At 45.1% G+C, this 25,987-nt stretch overlaps 2 protein-coding genes across 2 annotated transcripts in view; both read left to right on the forward strand.

Moving 5' to 3' along the window:
- The window catches only part of LOC311231825 (interferon-induced protein 44-like), a gene marked incomplete at its 3' end in the record, with an annotated part of 41,703 nt that extends 32,001 nt beyond the window's left edge, over positions 1-9,702 (forward strand). The window contains exon 8 of the mRNA XM_084318447.1: positions 9,635-9,702. Coding sequence (XP_084174573.1) covers positions 9,635-9,702 — 68 coding nt within the window. The remainder of the gene's footprint in view (positions 1-9,634) is intronic.
- A 500-nt stretch (positions 9,703-10,202) lies between these two features.
- Positions 10,203-25,987, forward strand: part of LOC311231826 (cytoplasmic phosphatidylinositol transfer protein 1-like) — a gene marked incomplete at its 5' end in the record, with an annotated part of 262,145 nt that continues 246,360 nt past the window's right edge. Inside the window, one exon of the mRNA XM_084318448.1 lies at positions 10,203-10,250. Within this exon, the coding sequence (XP_084174574.1) occupies positions 10,203-10,250 (48 nt within the window). The remainder of the gene's footprint in view (positions 10,251-25,987) is intronic.

Genomic DNA, 25,987 nt, shown 5'->3' on the forward strand with positions numbered 1-25,987 from the left:
AGTGAAGTCATTATGAGAGAGGGGGGGGTACAGTAGTGAAGTCATTATGAGAGAGGGGGGGGTACAGTAGTGAAGTCATTATGAGAGAGAGGGGGGTACAGTAGTGAAGTCATTATGAGAGGGGGGGGGTACAGTAGTGAAGTCATTATGAGAGGGGGGGGGTACAGTAGTGAAGTCATTATGAGAGGGGGGGTACAGTAGTGAAGTCATTATGAGAGAGGGGGGGGGTACAGTAGTGAAGTCATTATGAGAGGGGGGTACAGTAGTGAAGTCATTATGAGAGAGAGAGGGGGTACAGTAGTGAAGTCATTATGAGAGAGGGGGGGGTACAGTAGTGAAGTCATTATGAGAGAGGGGGGGTACAGTAGTGAAGTCATTATGAGAGAGGGGGGGTACAGTAGTGAAGTCATTATGAGAGAGAGGGGGGGTACAGTAGTGAAGTCATTATGAGAGAGGGGGGGTACAGTAGTGAAGTCATTATGAGAGAGGGGGGGGGGTACAGTAGTGAAGTCATGATGAGAGAGGGGGGGGTACAGTAGTGAAGTCATTATGAGAGAGAGGGGGGGTACAGTAGTGAAGTCATTATGAGAGGGGGGGGGGTACAGTAGTGAAGTCATTATGAGAGGGGGGGGGGGTACAGTAGTGAAGTCATTATGAGAGGGGGGGGGTACAGTAGTGAAGTCATTATGAGAGAGGGGGGTACAGTAGTGAAGTCATTATGAGAGGGGGGGGGGGTACAGTAGTGAAGTCATTATGAGAGAGGGGGGGGGTACAGTAGTGAAGTCATTATGAGAGAGGGGGGGTACAGTAGTGAAGTCATTATGAGAGAGGGGGGTACAGTAGTGAAGTCATTATGAGAGAGGGGGGGGTACAGTAGTGAAGTCATTATGAGAGAGGGGGGGGGTACAGTAGTGAAGTCATGATGAGAGGGGGGGTACAGTAGTGAAGTCATTATGAGAGAGGGGGGGGTACAGTAGTGAAGTCATTATGAGAGAGGGGGGGGTACAGTAGTGAAGTCATTATGAGAGAGGGGGGGGTACAGTAGTGAAGTCATTATGAGAGAGGGGGGGTACAGTAGTGAAGTCATTATGAGAGAGGGGGGGGGTACAGTAGTGAAGTCATTATGAGAGGGGGGGGTACAGTAGTGAAGTCATTATGAGAGAGGGGGGGGTACAGTAGTGAAGTCATTATGAGAGAGGGGGGGGTACAGTAGTGAAGTCATGATGAGAGGGGGGGGTACAGTAGTGAAGTCATTATGAGAGAGGGGGGGGTACAGTAGTGAAGTCATTATGAGAGAGGGGGGGTACAGTAGTGAAGTCATTATGAGAGAGGGGGGGGTACAGTAGTGAAGTCATTATGAGAGAGGGGGGGGTACAGTAGTGAAGTCATTATGAGAGAGGGGGGGTACAGTAGTGAAGTCATTATGAGAGAGGGGGGGGTACAGTAGTGAAGTCATTATGAGAGAGGGGGGGTACAGTAGTGAAGTCATTATGAGAGAGGGGGGGTACAGTAGTGAAGTCATTATGAGAGAGGGGGGGGGTACAGTAGTGAAGTGGGGGGTACAGTAGTGAAGTCATTATGAGAGAGGGGGGGGGTACAGTAGTGAAGTCATTATGAGAGAGGGGGGGGTACAGTAGTGAAGTCATTATGAGAGAGGGGGGGGTACAGTAGTGAAGTCATTATGAGAGAGGGGGGGTACAGTAGTGAAGTCATTATGAGAGAGGGGGGGTACAGTAGTGAAGTCATTATGAGAGGGGGGGGGGTACAGTAGTGAAGTCATTATGAGAGAGGGGGGGGGTACAGTAGTGAAGTCATTATGAGAGGGGGGGGTACAGTAGTGAAGTCATGATTGAGAGGGGGGGGGTACAGTAGTGAAGTCATTATGAGAGAGGGGGGGGGGGGTACAGTAGTGAAGTCATTATGAGAGAGGGGGGGTACAGTAGTGAAGTCATCATGAGAGAGGGGGGGTACAGTAGTGAAGTCATTATGAGAGAGAGGGGGGGGTACAGTAGTGAAGTCATTATGAGAGAGGGGGGGGGGGTACAGTAGTGAAGTCATTATGAGAGGGGGGGGGTACAGTAGTGAAGTCATTATGAGAGAGGGGGGGGGTACAGTAGAGAAGTCATTATGAGAGAGGGGGGGGTACAGTAGTGAAGTCATTATGAGAGAGGGGGGGGTACAGTAGTGAAGTCATTATGAGAGAGGGGGGGGTACAGTAGTGAAGTCATTATGAGAGAGGGGGGGGGGTACAGTAGTGAAGTCATTATGAGAGGGGGGGGGTACAGTAGTGAAGTCATTATGAGAGAGGGGGGGTACAGTAGTGAAGTCATTATGAGAGAGGGGGGGGGTACAGTAGTGAAGTCATTATGAGAGAGGGGGGGGGTACAGTAGTGAAGTCATTATGAGAGAGGGGGGGGGGGTACAGTAGTGAAGTCATTATGAGAGAGGGGGGGTACAGTAGTGAAGTCATTATGAGAGAGAGGGGGGGGTACAGTAGTGAAGTCATTATGAGAGAGAGGGGGGGGTACAGTAGTGAAGTCATTATGAGAGGGGGGGGTACAGTAGTGAAGTCATTATGAGAGAGAGGGGGGGGGTACAGTAGTGAAGTCATTATGAGAGAGGGGGGGGTACAGTAGTGAAGTCATTATGAGAGAGGGGGGGGGGTACAGTAGTGAAGTCATTATGAGAGAGGGGGGGGGTACAGTAGTGAAGTCATTATGAGAGGGGGGGGGGTACAGTAGTGAAGTCATTATGAGAGGGGGGGGGTACAGTAGTGAAGTCATTATGAGAGAGGGGGGGTACAGTAGTGAAGTCATTATGAGAGGGGGGGGTACAGTAGTGAAGTCATTATGAGAGGGGGGGGTACAGTAGTGAAGTCATTATGAGAGAGGGGGGGGTACAGTAGTGAAGTCATTATGAGAGAGGGGGGTACAGTAGTGAAGTCATTATGAGAGAGGGGGGGTACAGTAGTGAAGTCATTATGAGAGGGGGGGGGTACAGTAGTGAAGTCATTATGAGAGAGGGGGGGGGGTACAGTAGTGAAGTCATTATGAGAGAGGGGGGGTACAGTAGTGAAGTCATTATGAGAGAGGGGGGGTACAGTAGTGAAGTCATTATGAGAGAGAGGGGGTACAGTAGTGAAGTCATTATGAGAGGGGGGTACAGTAGTGAAGTCATTATGAGAGGGGGGGTACAGTAGTGAAGTCATTATGAGAGGGGGGGTACAGTAGTGAAGTCATTATGAGAGGGGGGTACAGTAGTGAAGTCATTATGAGAGAGGGGGGGGGGGTACAGTAGTGAAGTCATTATGAGAGAGGGGGGGGTACAGTAGTGAAGTCATTATGAGAGAGGGGGGGGGTACAGTAGTGAAGTCATTATGAGAGAGGGGGGGGTACAGTAGTGAAGTCATTATGAGAGAGGGGGGGGGGTACAGTAGTGAAGTCATTATGAGAGAGGGGGGGGTACAGTAGTGAAGTCATTATGAGAGAGGGGGGGGGGGTACAGTAGTGAAGTCATTATGAGAGAGGGGGGGTACAGTAGTGAAGTCATTATGAGAGAGGGGGTACAGTAGTGAAGTCATTATGAGAGAGGGGGGGGGTACAGTAGTGAAGTCATTATGAGAGAGGGGGGGTACAGTAGTGAAGTCATTATGAGAGAGGGGGGGGTACAGTAGTGAAGTCATTATGAGAGAGGGGGGGGTACAGTAGTGAAGTCATTATGAGAGAGGGGGGGTACAGTAGTGAAGTCATTATGAGAGGGGGGGGGTACAGTAGTGAAGTCATTATGAGAGAGGGGGGGTACAGTAGTGAAGTCATTATGAGAGAGGGGGGGTACAGTAGTGAAGTCATTATGAGAGAGGGGGGGTACAGTAGTGAAGTCATTATGAGAGAGGGGGGGGGGGTACAGTAGTGAAGTCATTATGAGAGAGGGGGGGGGGTACAGTAGTGAAGTCATTATGAGAGGGGGGGGGTACAGTAGTGAAGTCATTATGAGAGAGGGGGGGGTACAGTAGTGAAGTCATTATGAGAGAGGGGGGGGGTACAGTAGTGAAGTCATTATGAGAGGGGGGGTACAGTAGTGAAGTCATTATGAGAGGGGGGGTACAGTAGTGAAGTCATTATGAGAGGGGGGGGGTACAGTAGTGAAGTCATTATGAGAGGGGGGGGTACAGTAGTGAAGTCATTATGAGAGGGGGGGGGGTACAGTAGTGAAGTCATTATGAGAGGGGGGGGTACAGTAGTGAAGTCATTATGAGAGAGGGGGGGGTACAGTAGTGAAGTCATTATGAGAGGGGGGGGTACAGTAGTGAAGTCATTATGAGAGAGAGGGGGGTACAGTAGTGAAGTCATTATGAGAGAGGGGGGGTACAGTAGTGAAGTCATTATGAGAGAGGGGGGGGTACAGTAGTGAAGTCATTATGAGAGAGGGGGGGGTACAGTAGTGAAGTCATTATGAGAGAGGGGGGGGTACAGTAGTGAAGTCATTATGAGAGAGGGGGGGGTACAGTAGTGAAGTCATTATGAGAGGGGGGGGGTACAGTAGTGAAGTCATGATGAGAGAGGGGGGGTACAGTAGTGAAGTCATTATGAGAGAGAGGGGGGGTACAGTAGTGAAGTCATTATGAGGGGGGGGGTACAGTAGTGAAGTCATTATGAGAGGGGGGGGGGGGTACAGTAGTGAAGTCATTATGAGAGGGGGGGGGTACAGTAGTGAAGTCATGATGAGAGAGGGGGTACAGTAGTGAAGTCATTATGAGAGGGGGGGGGGGTACAGTAGTGAAGTCATTATGAGAGAGGGGGGGGGGTACAGTAGTGAAGTCATTATGAGAGAGGGGGGTACAGTAGTGAAGTCATTATGAGAGAGGGGGGGTACAGTAGTGAAGTCATTATGAGAGAGAGGGGGGGGGTACAGTAGTGAAGTCATTATGAGAGAGGGGGGGGGTACAGTAGTGAAGTCATTATGAGAGAGAGGGGGGGTACAGTAGTGAAGTCATTATGAGAGGGGGGGGTACAGTAGTGAAGTCATTATGAGAGAGGGGGGGGGGTACAGTAGTGAAGTCATTATGAGAGGGGGGGGTACAGTAGTGAAGTCATTATGAGAGAGGGGGGGGGTACAGTAGTGAAGTCATTATGAGAGAGGGGGGGGTACAGTAGTGAAGTCATTATGAGAGGGGGGGGTACAGTAGTGAAGTCATTATGAGAGGGGGGGGTACAGTAGTGAAGTCATTATGAGAGGGGGGGGTACAGTAGTGAAGTCATTATGAGAGGAGGGGGGGTACAGTAGTGAAGTCATTATGAGAGGGGGGGGTACAGTAGTGAAGTCATTATGAGAGAGGGGGGTACAGTAGTGAAGTCATATGAGAGGGGGGGGTACAGTAGTGAAGTCATTATGAGAGGGGGGGTACAGTAGTGAAGTCATTATGAGAGAGAGGGGGGGTACAGTAGTGAAGTCATTATGAGAGAGGGGGGGGTACAGTAGTGAAGTCATTATGAGAGAGGGGGGGTACAGTAGTGAAGTCATTATGAGAGGGGGGGGGTACAGTAGTGAAGTCATTATGAGAGAGGGGGGGTACAGTAGTGAAGTCATTATGAGAGAGGGGGGGTACAGTAGTGAAGTCATGATGAGAGGGGGGGGTACAGTAGTGAAGTCATTATGAGAGAGGGGGGGGTACAGTAGTGAAGTCATTATGAGAGAGGGGGGGGTACAGTAGTGAAGTCATTATGAGAGAGGGGGGGGTACAGTAGTGAAGTCATTATGAGAGAGGGGGGGTACAGTAGTGAAGTCATTATGAGAGAGGGGGGTACAGTAGTGAAGTCATTATGAGAGAGGGGGGGTACAGTAGTGAAGTCATTATGAGAGAGGGGGGGTACAGTAGTGAAGTCATTATGAGAGAGGGGGGTACAGTAGTGAAGTCATTATGAGAGAGGGGGGGGGTACAGTAGTGAAGTCATTATGAGAGGGGGGGGTACAGTAGTGAAGTCATTATGAGAGAGGGGGGGGGTACAGTAGTGAAGTCATTATGAGAGAGGGGGGGTACAGTAGTGAAGTCATTATGAGAGAGGGGGGGTACAGTAGTGAAGTCATTATGAGAGAGGGGGGGTACAGTAGTGAAGTCATTATGAGAGGGGGGGGGTACAGTAGTGAAGTCATTATGAGAGAGGGGGGGGGGTACAGTAGTGAAGTCATTATGAGAGGGGGGGGTACAGTAGTGAAGTCATGATGAGAGGGGGGGGTACAGTAGTGAAGTCATTATGAGAGAGGGGGGGGGGGTACAGTAGTGAAGTCATTATGAGAGAGGGGGGGTACAGTAGTGAAGTCATCATGAGAGAGGGGGGGGTACAGTAGTGAAGTCATTATGAGAGAGGGGGGGGTACAGTAGTGAAGTCATTATGAGAGAGGGGGGGGGGGTACAGTAGTGAAGTCATTATGAGAGGGGGGGGGTACAGTAGTGAAGTCATTATGAGAGAGAGGGGGGGGTACAGTAGTGAAGTCATTATGAGAGAGGGGGGGGGTACAGTAGTGAAGTCATTATGAGAGAGGGGGGGTACAGTAGTGAAGTCATTATGAGAGAGGGGGGGGTACAGTAGTGAAGTCATTATGAGAGAGGGGGGGGGGTACAGTAGTGAAGTCATTATGAGAGGGGGGGGGGTACAGTAGTGAAGTCATTATGAGAGAGGGGGGGTACAGTAGTGAAGTCATTATGAGAGAGAGGGGGGGGGTACAGTAGTGAAGTCATTATGAGAGAGGGGGGTACAGTAGTGAAGTCATTATGAGAGAGAGGGGGGGGGGGTACAGTAGTGAAGTCATTATGAGAGAGGGGGGGGTACAGTAGTGAAGTCATTATGAGAGAGGGGGGGTACAGTAGTGAAGTCATTATGAGAGAGAGGGGGGGGGTACAGTAGTGAAGTCATTATGAGAGGGGGGGGTACAGTAGTGAAGTCATTATGAGAGAGAGGGGGGGGGTACAGTAGTGAAGTCATTATGAGAGAGGGGGGGGTACAGTAGTGAAGTCATTATGAGAGAGGGGGGGGGGTACAGTAGTGAAGTCATTATGAGAGAGGGGGGGGTACAGTAGTGAAGTCATTATGAGAGAGGGGGGGGTACAGTAGTGAAGTCATTATGAGAGGGGGGGGTACAGTAGTGAAGTCATTATGAGAGAGGGGGGGTACAGTAGTGAAGTCATTATGAGAGGGGGGGGTACAGTAGTGAAGTCATTATGAGAGGGGGGGGTACAGTAGTGAAGTCATTATGAGAGAGGGGGGGGTACAGTAGTGAAGTCATTATGAGAGAGGGGGGGTACAGTAGTGAAGTCATTATGAGAGAGGGGGGGGTACAGTAGTTAAGTCATTATGAGAGAGGGGGGGGGTACAGTAGTGAAGTAATTATGAGAGAGGGGGGGGGGTACAGTAGTGAAGTCATTATGAGAGAGAGGGGGTACAGTAGTGAAGTCATTATGAGAGGGGGGGGTACAGTAGTGAAGTCATTATGAGAGAGAGGGGGTACAGTAGTGAAGTCATTATGAGAGGGGGGGTACAGTAGTGAAGTCATTATGAGAGGGGGGGTACAGTAGTGAAGTCATTATGAGAGGGGGGGTACAGTAGTGAAGTCATTATGAGAGGGGGGGTACAGTAGTGAAGTCATTATGAGAGAGGGGGGGGGGGTACAGTAGTGAAGTCATTATGAGAGAGGGGGGGGTACAGTAGTGAAGTCATTATGAGAGAGGGGGGGGGTACAGTAGTGAAGTCATTATGAGAGAGGGGGGGGGTACAGTAGTGAAGTCATTATGAGAGAGGGGGGGGTACAGTAGTGAAGTCATTATGAGAGAGAGGGGGGTACAGTAGTGAAGTCATTATGAGAGAGGGGGGGGGGGGTACAGTAGTGAAGTCATTATGAGAGAGGGGGGGTACAGTAGTGAAGTCATTATGAGAGAGGGGGGGTACAGTAGTGAAGTCATTATGAGAGAGGGGGGGGGTACAGTAGTGAAGTCATTATGAGAGAGGGGGGGTACAGTAGTGAAGTCATTATGAGAGAGGGGGGGGTACAGTAGTGAAGTCATTATGAGAGAGGGGGGGGTACAGTAGTGAAGTCATTATGAGAGAGGGGGGGTACAGTAGTGAAGTCATTATGAGAGGGGGGGGGGTACAGTAGTGAAGTCATTATGAGAGAGGGGGGGTACAGTAGTGAAGTCATTATGAGAGAGGGGGGGTACAGTAGTGAAGTCATTATGAGAGAGGGGGGGTACAGTAGTGAAGTCATTATGAGAGAGGGGGGGGGTACAGTAGTGAAGTCATTATGAGAGAGGGGGGGGGGTACAGTAGTGAAGTCATTATGAGAGGGGGGGGGGTACAGTAGTGAAGTCATTATGAGAGAGGGGGGGGTACAGTAGTGAAGTCATTATGAGAGAGGGGGGGGGTACAGTAGTGAAGTCATTATGAGAGGGGGGGTACAGTAGTGAAGTCATTATGAGAGGGGGGGTACAGTAGTGAAGTCATTATGAGAGGGGGGGGGGTACAGTAGTGAAGTCATTATGAGAGGGGGGGGGGTACAGTAGTGAAGTCATTATGAGAGGGGGGGTACAGTAGTGAAGTCATTATGAGAGAGGGGGGGGTACAGTAGTGAAGTCATTATGAGAGAGGGGGGGGTACAGTAGTGAAGTCATTATGAGAGGGGGGGGTACAGTAGTGAAGTCATTATGAGAGGGGGGGGGTACAGTAGTGAAGTCATTATGAGAGGGGGGGGTACAGTAGTGAAGTCATTATGAGAGGGAGGGGGTACAGTAGTGAAGTCATTATGAGAGGGGGGGGTACAGTAGTGAAGTCATTATGAGAGAGGGGGGTACAGTAGTGAAGTCATCATGAGAGGGGGGGTACAGTAGTGAAGTCATTATGAGAGAGGGGGGGTACAGTAGTGAAGTCATTATGAGAGGGGGGGGTACAGTAGTGAAGTCATTATGAGAGGGGGGGTACAGTAGTGAAGTCATTATGAGAGGGGGGGGGTACAGTAGTGAAGTCATTATGAGAGAGGGGGGGGTACAGTAGTGAAGTCATTATGAGAGAGGGGGGGGGTACAGTAGTGAAGTCATTATGAGAGGGGGGGGGTACAGTAGTGAAGTCATTATGAGAGGGGGGGGGGTACAGTAGTGAAGTCATTATGAGAGTAAGAACCTACCAGCTTGTATTCAATGTCTCTTTCAACCAAGAGAAGGAAAGTATAATTTAAGAGGGTTCTTAAAACATGTAAAAAGGTAAGAACTAATGTAAAAGCTAGATGTCTTTCAATTTTGGGAGTTAAATTGTGGAATAGTCTTAGTGACGGGTTGAAGTTGTGCACCTCTCAGGGGAGATTTAAAAAGGCCCTAAATGATCAAATAATTCAGGAGTACAATTTTGAGTAAAACATATATATCTTGCAGCATATCTTAAGTTTTTCTTTCTTAATATTAAAGCATATTGAGTTTGGATTTTGTGTGTGAGCTTACTTTGAATATGTACATTTGTGATTTTTTTTGAAAGTCCACACATGTGTGTTTTTGATCGATCTGTAAACAAAGACCGAAAATAAACTATTCATCATCATCATCTTCTTCATCATCATCACGATGCTCCCTCCCTGTGTCCTGCCCTCCTCGCTTCAGGCGGAGCTGCAGTGAAGGAGCAGCGGCTGACAGGAGGACGAGGCTCTGACTCCTCCACACCCTCCTGAGAGAAGGCAGCAGCACCGCGCACAGAACAGAAATAGTGTACGAGTCATTTATTAAACTGCTCTTCACACGAATCGCGTAAAAAGGGTAGCCTATACACAAAAGAGCTCGTTGTTGTTGGGACCAAAAGATCCTTTTTGCTTTTTGGAGCTCATTTGCGGCTGTGATTGTTCTTGTTTGGCTTCAGAAAGCTGCAGTTGAAGTGATTTGGACAGTGATCGCTGCCCGCCCACTTCTGAGAACTGACATCTGCTGCTGCTCTTCTGCTGTGATTTCATTATAACGGAGACAGACAGGAACACCAGAGGTGTGTTTTATTATAACGGAGCACGCGGTCGCGCTGCGTAACGCACGGATCTCCTCCACATGCGTCGCCAAAGACGAGGAGCGTCTCAATAGAACCTCGGTGGCCGGGTCTCTAACTCCGCTCGTCGGTCCGACACGCCGCCCGTGAGCGTGGACACAGCGGGAGACAGACAGGCGTCCCTCCCTCCCGGGGAAGATGTTACTGAAGGAGTACAGGATCTGCATGCCGCTCACGGTGGAGGAGGTACGTTACTCTCCTCTTTCTGTTTACAGCTCTTTCGTTTATTGTAGATATTATTGGGAAACAGCCCATAATGATAATGAGGGAGGCTTGGTGCTGCTGGCTTGGAGTCATTGCCCGTATGGGACGATTCAATTAATTTAGAACTCTATTTCTCCTCCGCATCCCCCCCTCTCTCTCTCTCTCTCTCTCTCTCTCTCTCTCTCTCTCTCTCTCTCTCTCTCTCTCTCTCTCTCTCTCTCTCTCTCTCACACACACACACACACACACGCACACACACGCGCGCACGCACACACACACACACACACACACACACACACACACACACACACACACACACACACACTTGCTTGAGGCACTATGATGATGATACCGATGGGAAACGAACAAAGAGTTATATAGACAAAGCTGTAATTCTTGGAGTTTGTTGAAAGGATCCCACGTCTTGCCAAAACATCATAGCTATACTAATTTAAAGCCCCCCCCCTCTCATCGTTAGCCAACTTTACTCTGTCATGTCGGGGGGCCATGTCAAGATCCGTATACTATGTGTTACTCCATCTACCATTCACGCAATGATAAGGTTATTGAGGCTGATTCTTCCCCTCTCTCTCTCTCTCTCTCTCTCTCTCTCTCTCTCTCTCTCTCTCTCTCTCTCTCTCGTGGACACACGCACACACACGCACAGACACACACACACACACACACACACACACACACACACACACACACACACACACACACAGAGTTTGCATTAAATCCACACCTCTGACTGCAATACAACGCACGCCAACTGTCTTTTGTGCAGGCGCGTTGGTCACAGGGGGAGAAGGAGGGGGTGGGGGGGGGGGGGCACTGTGCACAATCAGCCAATAAAATAGCTCTTGGGAGAGGCTTGATTGGCCCCTGCAGGCTTCAGCTGGCCTGGCTTGTATAACCATGATAACACATTTTTCAATGATCACCTTGCATGTTGTGCTCTTACTGTGGAGGCTTCACCTCGTGTCTCTTGTTCATCATCATGTCTCTTACTGTGGAGGCTTCACCTCGTGTCTCTTGTTCATCATCATGTCTCTTACTGTGGAGGCTTCACCTCGTGTCTCTTGTTCATCATCATGTCTCTTACTGTGGAGGCTTCACCTCGTGTCTCTTGTTCATCATCATGTCTCTTACTGTGGAGGCTTCACCTCGTGTCTCTTGTTCATCATCATGTCTCTTACTGTGGAGGCTTCACCTCGTGTCTCTTGTTCATCATCATGTCTCTTACTGTGGAGGCTTCACCTCGTGTCTCTTGTTCATCATCATGTCTCTTACTGTGGAGGCTTCACCTCGTGTCTCTTGTTCATCATCATGTCTCTTACTGTGGAGGCTTCACCTCGTGTCTCTTGTTCATCATGTCTCTTACTGTGGAGGCTTCACCTCGTGTCTCTTGTTCATCATCATGTCTCTTACTGTGGAGGCTTCACCTCGTGTCTCTTGTTCATCATCATGTCTCTTACTGTGGAGGCTTCACCACGTGTCTCTTGTTCATCATGTCTCTTACTGTGGAGGCTTCACCTCGTGTCTCTTGTTCATCATGTCTCTTACTGTGGAGGCTTCACCTCGTGTCTCTTGTTCATCATCATGTCTCTTACTGTGGAGGCTTCACCTCGTGTCTCTTGTTCATCATGTCTCTTACTGTGGAGGCTTCACCTCGTGTCTCTTGTTCATCATCATGTCTCTTACTGTGGAGGCTTCACCTCGTGTCTCTTGTTCATCATCATGTCTCTTACTGTGGAGGCTTCACCTCGTGTCTCTTGTTCATCATCATGTCTCTTACTGTGGAGGCTTCACCTCGTGTCTCTTGTTCATCATGTCTCTTACTGTGGAGGCTTCACCACGTGTCTCTTGTTCATCATCATGTCTCTTACTGTGGAGGCTTCACCTCGTGTCTCTTGTTCATCATCATGTCTCTTACTGTGGAGGCTTCACCTCGTGTCTCTTGTTCATCATCATGTCTCTTACTGTGGAGGCTTCACCTCGTGTCTCTTGTTCATCATGTCTCTTACTGTGGAGGCTTCACCTCGTGTCTCTTGTTCATCATCATGTCTCTTACTGTGGAGGCTTCACCTCGTGTCTCTTGTTCATCATCATGTCTCTTACTGTGGAGGCTTCACCTCGTGTCTCTTGTTCATCATCATGTCTCTTACTGTGGAGGCTTCACCACGTGTCTCTTGTTCATCATCATGTCTCTTACTGTGGAGGCTTCACCTCGTGTCTCTTGTTCATCATCATGTCTCTTACTGTGGAGGCTTCACCTCGTGTCTCTTGTTCATCATCATGTCTCTTACTGTGGAGGCTTCACCACGTGTCTCTTGTTCATCATCATGTCTCTTACTGTGGAGGCTTCACCTCGTGTCTCTTGTTCATCATCATGTCTCTTACTGTGGAGGCTTCACCACGTGTCTCTTGTTCGTCATGTTGCGAGGCCTGGGCGTCAGCTGGTGGTCAGAGCCCAGGGGGGGGGGGGGGGCTGGCAGCATCAGCCCACTGTCACGCACTCTCAATTACATTCTACTCATACTAAATAAAGGACACACAATAATAAGTAGGCTATGCAATGTCTGGGCACAAACGTCGTGTATCCATTTGAAGTGGATAACAATATGTGGGAAGAACCTCACAGAGAAGTTCCCTCTTGACCCAGTGAGTTTGCCAAGCAGTAAATCTGACTTCTTGTTCAAAATATTTCATAAAACACCCAGAGTCATCGTTCAGGAATATGTTCCACAGTTTGGCTTTTCTCTCTCGCTCCTTTTCTCTCTCGCTCCTTTTCTCTCTCGCTCCTTTTCTCTCGCTCCCTGGGAGGCAGAGCACAGACTCAGTGGTGGTTTTATCTCTGGTGGCACTATGTCTTAATGACGTCACGTGCACACGCTCCCGCGCACGAGCACACATGTTCCCTCGCGAATAAAGACGATGCCTAATTGCCTCTAGGAATGGAGTGTAACACATTTTCATTCACAGGTTTTGTGTTGAATGGTCCAACTGTAGTATCTGAACACACCTGACGACCTGAGCTGTTGTTATGCAAAGTAGCCAGGTGGGTACTTGGACTATATACACACTATATACACACTATACACACTATATACACACTATATACACACTATATACAGACTATACACACTATATACACTATATACACACTATACACACTATATACACACTATATACACACTATATACAGACTATACACACTATATACACTATATACACACTATACACACTATATACACACTATATACACACTATATACACACTATATACACACTATATACAGACTATATACACACTATACACACTATATACAGACTATATACACACTATATACACACTATACACACTATATACACACTATACACACTATATACACACTATATATACACTATATACACACTATATACACACTATATACACACTATATACACACTATATACACACTATACACACTATATATACACTATATACAGACTATATACACACTATATACACACTATATACACACTATACACACTATATATACACTATATACACACTATATACACACTATATACAGACTATACACACTATATACACTATATACACACTATACACACTATATATACACTATATACACACTATATACACACTATATACACACTATATACACACTATATACAGACTATATACACACTATATACACACTATACACACTATATACACACTATATACACACTATATACACACTATATACACACTATATACAGACTATATACAGACTATACACACTATATACACTATATACACACTATACACACTATATATACACTATATACACACTATATACACACTATATACACACTATATACACACTATATACACACTATACACACTATATATACACTATATACACACTATATACACACTATATACAGACTATACACACTATATACACTATATACACACTATATACACTATATATACACTATATACACACTATATACACACTATATACACACTATATACACACTATATACAGACTATATACACACTATATACACACTATATACACACTATACACACTATATACAGACTATATACACACTATATACACACTATACACACTATATACAGACTATATACACACTATATACACACTATATACACACTATATACACACTATATACAGACTATATACACACTATATACACACTATACACACTATATACAGACTATATACACACTATACACACTATATACAGACTATATACACACTATACACACTATATACAGACTATATACACACTATATACACTATATACACACTATATACACACTATATACACACTATACACACTATATACAGACTATATACACACTATATACACACTATACACACTATATATACACTATATACACACTATATACAGACTATATACACACTATATACACACTATACACACTATATACAGACTATATACACACTATATACACACTATACACACTATATACAGACTATATACACACTATATACACACTATATACACACTATATACACACTATATACACTATATACACTATATACACACTATATACACACTATATACACACTATATACAGACTATATACACACTATATACAGACTATATACACACTATATACACACTATACACACTATATACAGACTATATACACACTATATACACACTATACACACTATATATACACTATATACACACTATATACAGACTATATACACACTATATACACACTATACACACTATATACAGACTATATACACACTATATACACACTATACACACTATATACAGACTATATACACACTATATACACACTATATACACACTATATACACACTATATACACTATATACACTATATACACACTATATACACACTATATACACACTATATACAGACTATATACACACTATATACACACTATACACACTATATACAGACTATATACACACTATACACACTATATACACACTATATACACACTATATACACACTATACACACTATACACACTATATACAGACTATATACACACTATATACACACTATATACAGACTATATACAGACTATATACACACTATATACACACTATATACAGACTATATACAGACTATATACACACTATATACACACTATATACAGACTATATACACACTATATACACACTATATACACACTATACACACTATATACAGACTATATACACACTGTAACTCCTTCAAGCACTGCAGACACAAGTGGTTTCCTTTCAACGGGTTTATTCAAGGCTTGGTCCTCCAATCCACCGTGAAAACTTAAACAGAAACATATACGTTGCGTCAGGTCAACACAAACAATAATATACACGATATGAAAACAATACATCAGAAAAGCAAAATACAAACAAACATTAATTACCTCGTTGGCTGCATGCTACATAACAAAGGGGTCTTGTTCTTCTGTTCTTGGTAACAGTCTTAGTGGTACACTACACATAGTCGTACACTCTTCGAATCTAGAGAGCCTGTACAACTCGTCTCTGTCCTGCTGCTTGCTCGCAGGTGTTTTAATGAGTCCCAGTCTCCCAACATCCCTGCCGCTTGCTCGCAGGTGTCTTAATCAGACCCAAATGTAACAACACAACAGCAGCCTAACGGGACACCACATATGACCAGACGTCAAAATGAATATATTATAAATTGTAGCAAATTAAATAATAAAGAAAATAAGAAATGAAACATAAATACATTCTCAAATATTACACTTAAACTGAAATAACATAAATGATGAAACCATATAATGGCCACAGTTACACTCCCACCAAATCGCACACACGTGGGATTTCTCTGAACATAATTTGGTTATCTTCTAAATTAAATATTTCTTGTGGTCATTCAGCTGCTAGTTGTGCCCCTCCTGGGGACTTGTACAGAACTTGTAAGTCGCCATGTATAAAAGCGTCAGCTAAATGACTAAATGTAAGTATCATTATTAACATAAGTTTTAGGCAAAACATTAAATTAGTCTGCTTCGAGTAGCGTTACAACCTTCTGTACAGGTATCAAGGAACACTTTTAGTTATAGGTTTACCTTTTAAGGTGGTGTCACTCACCAGCAATTTAAATTCTCTCACCCTACCATCTGACCCCGTGTATGGCCCTTAACATAGACATGTAAGTAAGAGACCATATCCTTTGATATCCTTCCTTCCTTCTCTAACATGGATCGGACCAAAGCAGTCTATGCCAAGCGGTCTATGCCAGCGTAAGTGAAGGGTGGAGTTGCTTCCGATCTTGTGGTAAGTCACCCCCTCTTTGTCCTTCAGTACATCTTCTGTACTTTCTACACTTGACACATTCCGAGAATCTCTGTAGGCGATCCAATGATGATCTGTTTTCCTTTGCTTTAGTGTTGCACACAAAAGCCTTGTGGAGTTCAGGATCATCTTCCTTAATTTCTCCCACCTTGAGTTCTCTGACAGGTCGTTTTTTTCTTTTTCCTTTTCTCTTCTTTTCCTTTTCTTTGAATGGTAACGGCATGTCGTAGTGACCATTGTTCTTTTGCGTGATGGTCTCTCTCACCTTCGACAGGCACTTGACATGTTCTTGAGACACAGGGTCATGTTCTCCAGTTCTTTCTGAGAAGTCTGATTCAAGAACTCTTATGTCTGAGGGAGTAATTTCTTTTACTTGTGTTCGGCTCACATAGTGTACTTCAGTCTTGAGATTAACAGAACGTTTCACACCTGCTGTTACTCGTCTCAATACTATGCGATGGCTGATTCCGATGTCGTCGCCGTAGTCTACGCAGGGATTCCCATGGCCAACAATACTCCATCCAAGGTCTGTACGCTGTGCATAAGGCTGACTTTCTTCGCCAGACACAACTTCCCTTGGAAGCAGGGCTTGTGAGCAGTCGTACCCAATGAGCAGACCTACTTTACAGTCCTGCATAGGTGCAATCTTTCCTTGGAGGTGCTCTAGATGGGACCACGCTTTTGCAGTTCCATCTGTTGGTATGTGTGTTCTGTTGGCTGGAATGAAATCCCGAGTATAGACTGGTGGTAACAATATCTTCTTACCAGAGTAAAAGCCACGGATTTGTAAGTTGTCTATTCTTTCAGAGCTTACTACTGTGGTTCTTGAGGTCATAGTAGAGAGCTTGACTTTGACCTTGACTTTGGTTGCTTCCAACGCTTCTGCTACTTCCCTTATAACAAAGGTTGTGTCGCTTTGAGAATCCAACAGAGCGTAAACGAGGACTTCTTGTGTTGGTTGAGTCGTGGATGAAAGCCACACAGGAATTATTGCAGTTGTCTGTGTGTTGGCTTCCTGAAGTATTACTCTATGTGAAGTAGAGTTTGTGGTTGTTTCTTTGCATTGTGTTGATTGAGGTCTTTCTTTGTACCATTGTTGACTTGTACTTGGCTTGTCTTCATTTAGCTTAGCTTGTGGTGGTCTTTGTCCTTCTTTGGCTCGCTCCTCATGCAGACATGTAGGATGTTGCTTGTGGCACACGTCACACACATTCCTACTGTTGCAGCTCTTTGAGTAGTGACCAGACTTGAGACAACCAAAGCATAGTTTTTCAGCTTGAACAAATTTGATTCTGTCTGTAACAGGTTTCTCCATGAACTTCCTGCATTTATGCAAAGTATGCCCGTACTTCTCACAGAAAATGCATGTTATGATGACAGTCTTTTCATTGGAACATGTGGTCAGTGCCTTTGCTTCAAAGCTTTGATATCTTGGGCATTTTGTTTTTTCAGTCTCACCTTGTTTCAGTGACTGTAGTGATGTAACAGGGTTGCAGGCAATTTTTGCTTCTCTTGTCAGAAACTTTACAAATTGGCTGAAGGAGGGGAATTGGTTACGCTCTTCTTCTTCTTGGATAACCATCCTGTTCCATCTCGCTGTTAGCCAATCAGGCAACTTTAAAAGAATTTTCCTGTTTTCATTACAGTCATTTAAAATGTCCAATGCCTTGATGTTGACCATGGCAGCCTCACAACTCCTGAGAAAGTCTGCAAACTCTCTGAGCTCAAAGCTGTCCTTAGATCCCATCTTGGGCCATGCTTGGAGCTTGTCTCTGTATGCTTTTGCTATTGTAAAAGGATTACCATATCTCTCCTCCAAAGTCTTCCATGCTGCAACATAGGCAGATTTGGTTCCGAGTAAGAAATAGCCATCAAGTGCTTTCTTAGCTTGTCCACTTACATACCTACGGAGGTAGTATATCTTCTCCTTATCTTCAATGCTCTTCTGATCAATCAGTATTTCAAAGGAAAGTTTCCAGTCATTGTATTTCAATGGGTCCCCACTGAATGATGAAGGTTCAGGAATTGGAATTCTGTTGGCACTTAAAGCACCTGCCAGCATCTTAACAAGCTCTGCTGTACTGTCATTTGAGGAGGTGGTCACAACTTGTGGTACGGGAGACGTATACAGGGACAGAGGACTTGTGGGAGCAGGCACTTTGTTGTCTGCTACCCTCTCATGTTCTAGTACGTCTTTCCGCTCTTCTTCTGTGGCCTCCACTTGATCGTACACAAGGATTCTTGCTCGTGCTGCATTAAGACCTTTCACTGCCTCCAAATGCTGTATCTTTCTCCGCTTTTCCTCCAGAGTCCTTTGTATCGCTCCATGTTCTTCTTCCAGTTGAGCTTTAATTTTAGCTTCCTCTTCCTCTTGTTCTAAACGACGCTCTAAACGACGCTTTATGCCTGCTGCCTCTTGCTCAGCTATCTTCTTTTTAGCTTCTGCTTCTAGGCACTGCATTTCCAATTGTTCTTTTTCTTGTTCTTTTAACACTTCCAGAACAGCTTGGCTTGCAGCAGCATCAGCGACAGCATCTCGTCGCTTTACAGAAGAACTGCTTGAATGCACTGAGGTGCCTTTTCTGGAAGAAGTGGCAGAACCAGATTTATAAGCACTTTTCCTGGAAGAAGTGGCAGAACCAGATTTATAGGTGCTTGAGTCAAAGAGAGAGCCTGCTTCTGGCCACTCTTTCTCTCCTTCTTCTAACACACTTCCCCCCAGTCTAAATGTGGCTCTGGACACAATTATCTCAGAAATCCCTGCACACAGATCCACTCTTAGACGCGTGTCCTGGTCTGGAGTTGAGATGTCACGTAGTTCATCATAAATATGCTGCACATCATTAGAAAGACCTGTGACATCTGTAATGATATCAGTAAGCAGCTCATTAGACAAATGTTCTGTTGATTGTGATAACGGACCTTTAGAAGATTTAACTTGTGTCCTCCATTTATTGTAAATGTAATTAAATCTTTGTTGAAGCGCTTTGATCTTATCCTCCTGCATTGCTTTACCCTTCTCTGTTAGAGTTCTGGTTCTTTGAGATCGTTTTGGTACCTCTTGCTGGGCTTCAGCACCTTCTTCCTGACCTTCTTCAGGTCGGTCTTGGGAATTTGCACTATCCCTAACACTGTCCCCTACTTCAATTGCAGGCCTAATTGGCTCTGTCATTGTAAATCACTACTTTAAATTGACCAAAATTTGTAAAGAAAAAATAGTAAATACACCTTTAAACCTTTAGCCTGTTTTGTACTCAAATTTGAATTAAATGCAGTACTCTCCGAGCAAATCAAATTGCTTAATTCAATTGGCTTTCAAAATAACCTCCACATATATATTAAGCACTTCAGAACGCTTAGGAACATAAATATTAGATGCCAATAATAGCCTTCACCTATAAATTATACGTGCTTTTTATAGGTTACAATTTCCAAAACACACTTTAAATTAGAAATGGGTGTTCAATCAGAAAACATATTTATACTTTAACGTTGACACCTTAATGTGTGTACAAATGGTTAGCTTCAGTTAAATTATATAGGCAAATAAGTCAAAACGTTTTTGCACGCACACCACAGTAATTAGAATTCGCAGTCAAATATATTATAGAAACGTTTACAAAGCACTCTTCTTGACCTGACCACTCTTAACTTATAATGTCCAAGTCCTTTATGGCTTTATCTTGAAACGCTGCTCATTATACTGTGTGCATCTTCTTACTTCTTGTGTTTATGCGTGTAGTGCGTATTGTTTGTGACTCATCTGTCCTTTAATGTCGGCGCGCCGGCAGCGCAGCAAACAATTGTCGGGGAAGGTCCGCTGGACGCCGGCCTTAAACTTGGACTTGCTTCATCGCCCACTTGCATCGATGAACAGTCGAGTTTTCACTGTAACTCCTTCAAGCACTGCAGACACAAGTGGTTTCCTTTCAACGGGTTTATTCAAGGCTTGGTCCTCCAATCCACCGTGAAAACTTAAACAGAAACATATACGTTGCGTCAGGTCAACACAAACAATAATATACACGATATGAAAACAATACATCAGAAAAGCAAAATACAAACAAACATTAATTACCTCGTTGGCTGCATGCTACATAACAAAGGGGTCTTGTTATTCTGTTCTTGGTAACAGTCTTAGTGGTACACTACACATAGTCGTACACTCTTCGAATCTAGAGAGCCTGTACAACTCGTCTCTGTCCTGCTGCTTGCTCGCAGGTGTTTTAATGAGTCCCAGTCTCCCAACATCCCTGCCGCTTGCTCGCAGGTGTCTTAATCAGACCCAAATGTAACAACACAACAGCAGCCTAACGGGACACCACATATGACCAGACGTCAAAATGAATATATTATAAATTGTAGCAAATTAAATAATAAAGAAAATAAGAAATGAAACATAAATACATTCTCAAATATTACACTTAAACTGAAATAACATAAATGATGAAACCATATAATGGCCACAGTTACACACACTATATACACACTATATACACACTATACACACTATATACAGACTATATACACACTATATACAGACTATATACACACTATATACAGACTATATACAGACTATATACACACTATATACACACTATATACACACTATATACACACTATATACACACTATACACACTATATACAGACTATATACACACTATATACAGACTATATACACACTATATACACACTATATACAGACTATATACACACTATATACACACTATGTAACGGATGGTATCATGAAGTGCAGTCAAGAAGGGCTGGGGTGAGTAGCGGTGCTATGGGTTAAACTCACTCTCACATCCTCAAAGACAGATAGACACGTTGCAAAGTAGTGGATTCACCTCTTGGTATAGTGGTCTGTGTTGCTGCCTGCGGTGTGGGAGACCGGGGTTCGACTCCCACTCGGGGCATCGAAGTTTGAGGTGATGTTGTCACAACCGTTACATATATACACAGACTATATACAGACTATATACACACTATATATATATATGCACTATATACACACTATATACACACTATATATATATATACAGACTATATACTAGGGCTGAACGATTAATCGATTTTTAATCGAAATCGCGTTTTTGAAATGATGCAATTAGCAAATTAAAAAAAGAAAAGAAATCGCAATCTTTTAATTTTTTTATTTTAACCAGGAAGTCCCATTGAGATACAAGATCTCCTTTGCAAGTTGTTGTCATTGTTGTAGGAACGGTTTGGGAGAGGGAGGTAAGGGGTTTTAGATTGTGTGTTGTGAAGTTTAGACTTCAGAGAGGGAGAGTAAAGTACAGAAAAAAAGGTACCGTTGGGTACCGGTATCGATTCCCAGGTAAAAAACAACATTTTCAGACTCTGTGTCCCGAACAGACCCACCGTGTAGGCCAGATGCAAGCGGCATTTTACAATAAACCTCTGATGGCTGTTTACTGCAGAGTGGAGGGACTGAGAGACCCATGTTACTGACCAGACACTCTATATCAGTGATGACTGTTTACTGCAGAGTGGAGGGACTGGGAGACCCATGTTACTGACCAGACACTCTATATCAGTGATGACTGTTTACTGCAGAGTGGAGGGACTGAGAGACCCATGTTACTGACCAGACAGTCTATATCAGTGATGGCTGTTTACTGCAGAGTGGAGGGACTGAGAGACCCATGTTACTGACCAGACAGTCTATATCAGTGATGGCTGTTTACTGCAGAGTGGAGGGACTGGGAGACCCATGTTACTGACCAGACAGTCTATATCAGTGATGGCTGTTTACTGCAGAGTGGAGGGACTGGGAGACCCATGTTACTGACTAGACACTCTATATCAGTGATGGCTGTTTACTGCAGAGTGGAGGGACTGGGAGACCCATGTTACTGACCAGACACTCTATATCAGTGATGGCTGTTTACTGCAGAGCAGGAGGGACTGGGAGACCCATGTTACTGACCAGACACTATATCAGTGATGGCTGTTTACTGCAGAGTGGAGGGACTGGGAGACCCATGTTACTGACCAGACACTCTATATCAGTGATGGCTGTTTACTGCAGAGTGGAGGGACTGGGAGACCCATGTTACTGACTAGACACTCTATATCAGTGATGGCTGTTTACTGCAGAGTGGAGGGACTGAGAGACCCATGTTACTGACCAGACACTATATCAGTGATGGCTGTTTACTGCAGAGTGGAGGGACTGGGAGACCCATGTTACTGACCAGACACTATATCAGTGATGACTGTTTACTGCAGAGTGGAGGGACTGGGAGACCCATGTTACTGACCAGACACTCTATATCAGTGATGGCTGTTTACTGCAGAGTGGAGGGACTGGGAGACCCATGTTACTGACCAGACACTCTATATCAGTGATGGCTGTTTACTGCAGAGTGGAGGGACTGGGAGACCCATGTTACTGACCAGACACTCTATATCAGTGATGGCTGTTTACTGCAGAGTGGAGGGACTGGGAGACCCATGTTACTGACCAGACACTCTATATCAGTGATGACTGTTTACTGCAGAGTGGAGGGACTGGGAGACCCATGTTACTGACCAGACACTATATATCAGTGATGGCTGTTTACTGCAGAGTGGAGGGACTGGGAGACCCATGTTACTGACCAGACACTATATATCAGTGATGACTGTTTACTGCAGAGTGGAGGGACTGGGAGACCCATGTTACTGACCAGACACTATATATCAGTGATGGCTGTTTACTGCAGAGTGGAGGGACTGGGAGACCCATGTTACTGACCAGACACTCTATATCAGTGATGACTGTTTACTGCAGAGTGGAGGGACTGGGAGACCCATGTTACTGACCAGACACTATATATCAGTGATGGCTGTTTACTGCAGAGTGGAGGGACTGGGAGACCCATGTTACTGACCAGACACTATATATCAGTGATGACTGTTTACTGCAGAGTGGAGGGACTGGGAGACCCATGTTACTGACCAGACACTCTATATCAGTGATGGCTGTTTACTGCAGAGTGGAGGGACTGGGAGACCCATGTTACTGACCAGACACTCTATATCAGTGATGACTGTTTACTGCAGAGTGGAGGGACTGGGAGACCCATGTTACTGACCAGACACTATATATCAGTGATGACTGTTTACTGCAGAGTGGAGGGACTGGGAGACCCATGTTACTGACCAGACACTCTATATCAGTGATGGCTGTTTACTGCAGAGTGGAGGGACTGGGAGACCCATGTTACTGACCAGACACTCTATATCAGTGATGACTGTTTACTGCAGAGTGGAGGGACTGGGAGACCCATGTTACTGACCAGACACTCTATATCAGTGATGGCTGTTTACTGCAGAGTGGAGGGACTGGGAGACCCATGTTACTGACCAGACACTCTATATCAGTGATGACTGTTTACTGCAGAGTGGAGGGACAGGGAGACCCATGTTACTGACCAGACACTATATCAGTGATGACTGTTTACTGCAGAGTGGAGGGACTGGGAGACCCATGTTACTGACCAGACACTCTATATCAGTGATGACTGTTTACTGCAGAGTGGAGGGACTGGGAGACCCATGTTACTGACCAGACACTCTATATCAGTGATGACTGTTTACTGCAGAGTGGAGGGACTGGGAGACCCATGTTACTGACCAGACACTATATCAGTGATGACTGTTTACTGCAGAGTGGAGGGACTGGGAGACCCATGTTACTGACCAGACACTATATCAGTGATGACTGTTTACTGCAGAGTGGAGGGACTGGGAGACCCATGTTACTGACCAGACACTCTATATCAGTGATGACTGTTTACTGCAGAGTGGAGGGACTGGGAGACCCATGTTACTGACCAGACACTCTATATCAGTGATGGCTGTTTACTGCAGAGTGGAGGGACTGGAAGACCCATGTTACTGACCAGACACTCTATATCAGTGATGACTGTTTACTGCAGAGTGGAGGGACTGGGAGACCCATGTTACTGACCAGACACTCTAAATCAGTGATGACTGTTTACTGCAGAGTGGAGGGACTGGGAGACCCATGTTACTGACCAGACAGTGATGACTGTCAAAATCTACTGTAGAACTTACAGCACCTTTAAAAAAACTTGTTTTAGAGTGGATATGACCTTTAACACAAGTTTTAGCAGCCCATTCCAGACAACACCGATCAGTAATACCAGAAAGGAGCTTTCCATGGATTCTGTGGAACTCTCTTCCTCTGGTTTCCTGTCTACTGTAGCTGAGTCACATCCGCAGATACAGTGCAGGGTCTGTTTCTTAAACAAACACAGTAGTGCTGCCCACTCTCCTCACATAATTCGATTAGTTCTTAAGTCAATTCTGATTTGTGGAACCTGAGCCCTATTTCCTACTTCATTCCTTCATTCACCGTTTCTACACCAATGATTGACTGGAAGATGTGGGATATTGTGGATATCCTGAAGAACGTACTCAGTCAACCGAGATCCAGTTAATAAGGTTTATTAGCCAGATAGATCAAATATATACAAGTAGTTAGAGAAAATGGCTGAGGCTCTCGCCCAGGTGATCAGCTGAAATCGCTCAGGTAGAGAAGATTGAATGTTGTCGGGAGGAGCCATATATAGTGGAAAAGGGGGAGGGGGACCCATTTGATAGGTCAAGTGAGTGGGGGGGAGGGGGACACAGGATAGGGAACAAAGGAGAGGGGAGGGGGATGATAGTTAGGGGTCCCTCACAATATATTATTCCACAAAGAGTCCTTTCTCAACACAATCCATGTTGTTCCTCAGACTAGCTCCGGCTAATTGGCCACAAACCAATGCACAGTCAATGGGGTCAAGCTCTTGTCTGTCAAAGCTGACGCTCAATGTAATCTACTTATTTTGTCCACTGTGGGCTACCGTGGACAGGGTGAGCAGCTTTAAGTACATGGGGGTCCACATCTCAGAGGACCTGACATGGACAACACACATAGACTCAGTCGTAAAAAAGGCAAAGCAGCGCCTCTACCACCTGAGACAGTTAAGGAAGTTCAGAGTATCTGGGAAGATACTCCAGTCCTTCTACTCCAGAGCTGTAGAGAGCATCTTGACTGGAAACATCACTGCCTGGTATGGAAACAGCACGGCACAGGACAGGAAGGCACTCCAGAGAGTGGTACGCTCAGCTGAGCGTACCACGGGTATTGCACTACCACCCCTGCAGGTCTTATATAACAAGAGGTGCAAATCCAGAGCCTGCAGAATAATGAAAGACCCTCACCACCCCAACAACAGCCTGTTCAAGCTGCTGCGGTCAGGCAAACGCCTGCGCACACCAGCAACTAGGACAGAGAGACTTCGGCTCAGCTTCTTCCCCCAGGCCATCAGAGTCTTGAACACTGAACTCTCCACACACAAGC

Source organism: Notolepis coatsorum, assembly GCF_963971535.1.
Source record: "Notolepis coatsorum genome assembly, chromosome: 7".
In the NCBI taxonomy this organism is placed as follows: Eukaryota; Metazoa; Chordata; class Actinopteri; order Aulopiformes; family Paralepididae; genus Notolepis; species Notolepis coatsorum.